The following is a 4,752-nucleotide window of genomic DNA, read 5'->3' as shown; positions in this document are numbered from 1 at the left end:
AAACCTATGTTGTCATTCAAAAAAGTAAAAAACTTAAAAAATTATAAGGATAAAAAATATTTAAAAATATAATTTTTTAAGGAAAACGTTGTTTTATAAGCGACTTGAAAGTATGTAAAAAAATATTTTCAAAAAAACTTACACTTTTTGAAATAATGAGTGTTGTTTGATAAAAGAATCACCCTGTATAGAAAATGCTAATATAAACATTTAGTGAAATTTTCAAGTATCTACAGTCATTCGTTCTATTACAACAAAATAAGAAAACCGTAACATGAGAAATCGGGTAAATATCAAATGTTGTAAAAATATGAATTTCAAACGCTCATAAAAATTTAATTAGACCTGCTTGTAGACATTTTTTTTTTGAAAAAGGTAGAAAAACTCATGAGGAATCTTATATTACATTTTCAAATCTTAGATTTAAAAAGAAAATTTTTCATGAATTTCTGAAATTTTAGATGCTTATAAAAAAAAATTGTGACTATGGATTTTTAATTTTTTTTCATCTGCCTTTGGTTCCTATATAGGAACCTTGTATTAAATTTTCAAGCTTTTTTAACAAACAAATACAATTTTATTGATGTTCATAAAAAAAAAAAATAAAAAAAATGGAAACTAAAAATGTCTGTAAACAGCTCAAAAAGAGTCAAAATATTTTAAAAATTTTATGGAGTATAGTGAATCAAAATATGAAAATTTAGCGAAATTTTCATGTGTCTAGTTATTTGTTTTTGAATTACAACGAAATAACAAAAATTTTCTCGAAAACAGATTTTGTGTAAAAATTCCAGTTTTTCAATTTGATAAGTGTGTAGCACTATAATTATAGCCATATAAGAACTATTTGATTATTGTCAATAAGTAAGTATTTGTAGTTTTTGAAGTGAATACTTCTTATGTGATGCTGGACCCATTTAACACTTAGCATTAGATGCCCCCATTCTTACATACTACCAACGCCCCACTTTTCTTATGTTCCCCAAATTCAGAAATCCATACCCTAGTTATAAATAATAATTTTTGATAATGAATTGATACCAAAGGGGAAGATAATCAGCCGAACCGAAATCTAAAACCTTAAACACCTAATATAAACAACAATTTGTGTGTGTTATAATACGAAAATACAAAATATTTATATCAATTTTATTATAAATATATAATAATAACAAATTATATGAGTAGTGGCCCACAGGGAAAATTCCTGATATCCCAGTCTGCCCTTGAACTTGCCGAAGCCACAGAATTTAATATATAGTACAGAGAACCAGAAGTGGGGTACGGGAAGCATTGTGCACCCCTCTACTTTTGTTTACCTATTCCACGCTACACTAAACAATATTCAAAAACAAATATATCATATTTTTTTACATAGATCGAATCAAAGTTAAATATTCATTTAAGTATTCACTTCAGCCGAGTATGACACACACAGGTTTTTTTTTTGAAAATTCCTATTGAATTTTATATGATTCCCTAATAGTATTAGTTTATATATTTACCAAAAATTGTATGTTTTTTATCAAGCCACTGAGTTGGCGCTAATGTAATGAAAAATTGTGAACCATTTGTATTAGGTCCTGAGTTAGCCATAGACACAATACCTGCTCCTAAAATAATATAATAATACATTAAATATTAATAGAACTGTGAAATTAAAAATGTATATTGAACAATATTCGTTTAAATATAAAACGTATAATTTATTTAACCTGTATGTCTAAGATCATCATGAATTTCATCGTCGAAATGAGTACCATAAATTGATGTACCCCCTCTGCCGGTGCCAGTTGGATCACCACCTAAAATTAACAATAGTTATATCATAATTTTATTTTATTTACATCCAGTTTAATACTATAGTATGAGAAAGAATGATGGCAGAAATTAGTATTTACCATACAAGCACTAAGTTAGATATAAGTAACTACTAATAAGACATAATGGCTACAGTCTGTATGCCACATCCAACTGAATTGTCTTCTAATATTGATCAAAGTATTGTGAGTTATAGTTAGGCCTGTGCCGATATATCGATTAATCAGTTTTTGTAGGCGATAGTATCGATTAATCGATATAATTAAGAAATAAATAAATATTGATTATTTTGACACTATCGACAATCGAGTCTAACGAATGACTATCGAGCAGGCCTAGTTATAGTGTTAGTAGACTATAATAGATAGTCATTAAAAAAGTCATAGAATTATTTAAGTATTTAGCATATAGATAAATCTCTACATTAAAAATATTTCAAAATCAGTTTAAACTTTAAAAAACACATCAGATAGGTGACAAACAGATGGTAAAATAATAGCTTTGTGGATAGTAATAAATAATTTATTAAATATTTTAATGTAACAGTGAAGTATAATGTACATTTTATTATGTTATTAAATTCAATATTTATGTAAAGGTATACAATTATATTTTAATGCACAAAGACTGCATCAAAATTCTAAACTTTAAATATATTACTGTCAGTTAAACCTCGTAAGATAAACAAGGTGGTGGTAAAGTCGTTTTAATTCAAATAATAAAAATTTTTAATTTTAAACAAATAGAATTACAAAATAGTACTTATAGAAATAAAAATTAATGTAATTTTAAACCTGCATTACCTGTGACATACATTTATCTTACTTAAATTAAGATAAAATATTAGAATATTATAAGTCTTGATCTATTTAAAATTGTAATATATATTAAACTCTTACCTTGAATCATAAAATTGCGAATAATTCTATGACATTTTGTATTATTATAATAACCACGTCTACAAAGTTCTGCAAAATTACGGCAAGTCTCTGGAGCATGATCCCAATATAGTTCAATTGTTATTTGACCCATCCTAAAGTAACAGAGTAAGTAAAAATTCGGTATATTTCTACTATACTGGGTACCCTTTTTATTGCGTTTTTTTTTTTTTTGAAACTTATGTAGTTAAGTACGCTGAAAACGATGGTGAAGTCCGAGTTAGCGCACGGACTTAGTTTTGAAGTTATGGCCTAATGAAGTTCATTATTTCGGAGCGCAGCGACATAACATAGATTTAAATTGTTTAATAATTTTTGTGCCGATACATGCATAATCACCGCAGCTTTGAACTTCCATAACTTTTGAACGATAAGTTTCTGGGAAATTTTTCAAACAGTTTTGAATTAAGCATAAAAAACCACGTATTTTGAAAAAAAAAGGGTGTCCGGTAAAGTAGATTTGTTCCAAAATAGCAAAATAGTGAACTTCATTAGCCCATAACTTCAAAACTAAGTTCACGCGCCAAATTCTGACTTCACCATTGTTTTTAACGTACTTAACTACATACGTTAAAAAAAAAAAAATTGCTAGAAAAAGGGTGCCCGGTACAGTAGAAAAGTTCCAAAAATTGTTGTGTGGTAGATTCTTACGTAGTCTCAATAATTCCAAATTGTGGTCTCCACGATTTGTCCGGGATACCCCCAGCTCCATGGATCATAACTGAATCTTTCATTTTTATTATTTTTTTAAACCTTATCAGTCAACGATTTATTCAATAATAATCTTCCGTGCTCAGTAATCTGTTATTCAGTGATGATTCAAACGTTTTTTTCCCAGTTTCTGCAATGATATATTTAAATTATTAAATAGGTATCTGCATTCTGCATTATTAATAAAGATAAAACATAACATTAAGATACTTTACCACTCTTTTAAGGTAAGAAAAAAGAGTAATAATGCTCTTAAAAATTTTCATTTATATTAGGTACATAACAACGTTGATCTAGAAATTTGCTAGACTAAACCGGTGTGAAAAATAATGCACCGGGACGTTTGGACCATATCATTTACATGGTTTTTTATTCCAGTGTGTGATAATGTGGGATAATTTTAAACCGGTCTAGCTTAGCGAATTTACCTCACTATAACAACTAACAAGTTATAACAATAACATTGTGTACATTTAAATCTATTTCCGCATTTTGATGAATTAAGAGGTAGGTAATTCAAAAATAAAGTTATACACCTACCTAAAATTTATTTTGTATGTCTATTGGCTATTGACTATTGTAGACTATAACAAAAAACAATTTTCAATCAATCTGTATTGTGTGCTCCTATGATTTCTTGTTATTATAATACGTATTTAATATTAATAAATAATAATGATTAATGAGTAATGACTACTTTCAATTATTCTGAGTTTACTGTTTTCTGTTTAGTTAATACTTAATATTATCATAGAACAATATATTATTATCACGGACTAAGATATATCCGTAATTATTTTACAGGTTAGTGGACAAAATTACACATTTATACCGGTACAACTGTTTTGATACCGGTATAACAAATATTTTAAACCGGTATCGCAAACAAATTTCTTTACTTTATACCGGTATTCATTTTAAGGGGAAATGTATACCGGTATGGACCAACGAATTTCTGGTAGATCTTTAGGGGAAAATATAAATTTGGTGATCTTAAAGACCGTATATATGGATAATTGGATCTAGATGGCCCAAGGGGATTTAGCTTACAGGGGAACTAATTGACCCACGAGGATATAGTTGACCACAGGGGATCTAGTAGGACGGGGATCTAGGTGATACGCATTGAACTATATGATATATATATATATTATCATATAGTTCAATGGTGATACACTGATACGTCACCCAATTTATAATCTAGACACACTATAATCTTAGTCCGCGGGACTATCTTTTGGGAAGGTCGTGCATAAGCGTCTTAATACCACGGAATTATATC

At 28.4% G+C, this 4,752-nt stretch overlaps 1 protein-coding gene across 2 annotated transcripts in view; it reads right to left on the bottom strand.

Moving 5' to 3' along the window:
* The window catches only part of LOC100162288 (peptidyl-prolyl cis-trans isomerase-like), a 5,510-nt gene extending 1,290 nt beyond the window's left edge, over positions 1-4,220 (bottom strand). The window contains exons 1-5 of one of the 2 annotated variants that reach the window (XM_008184157.2): positions 4,011-4,220; positions 3,411-3,600; positions 2,721-2,854; positions 1,716-1,805; positions 1,506-1,613 (exon numbers count right to left, since the gene is read on the bottom strand). In XM_008184157.2, the coding sequence (XP_008182379.1) occupies positions 1,506-1,613; positions 1,716-1,805; positions 2,721-2,854; positions 3,411-3,493 (415 nt within the window). In that variant the 5' untranslated portion in view covers positions 3,494-3,600; positions 4,011-4,220. 2 annotated transcript variants of the gene reach the window in all.
* Positions 4,221-4,752: the final 532 nt, after the last annotated feature.

Source organism: Acyrthosiphon pisum, chromosome A1 (genome assembly GCF_005508785.2).
Source record: "Acyrthosiphon pisum isolate AL4f chromosome A1, pea_aphid_22Mar2018_4r6ur, whole genome shotgun sequence".
Taxonomy (NCBI): domain Eukaryota; kingdom Metazoa; phylum Arthropoda; class Insecta; order Hemiptera; family Aphididae; genus Acyrthosiphon; species Acyrthosiphon pisum.
The sequence above is the reverse complement of the archived record's forward strand: the minus strand, read 5'-3'. Positions and strand labels throughout refer to the sequence as shown.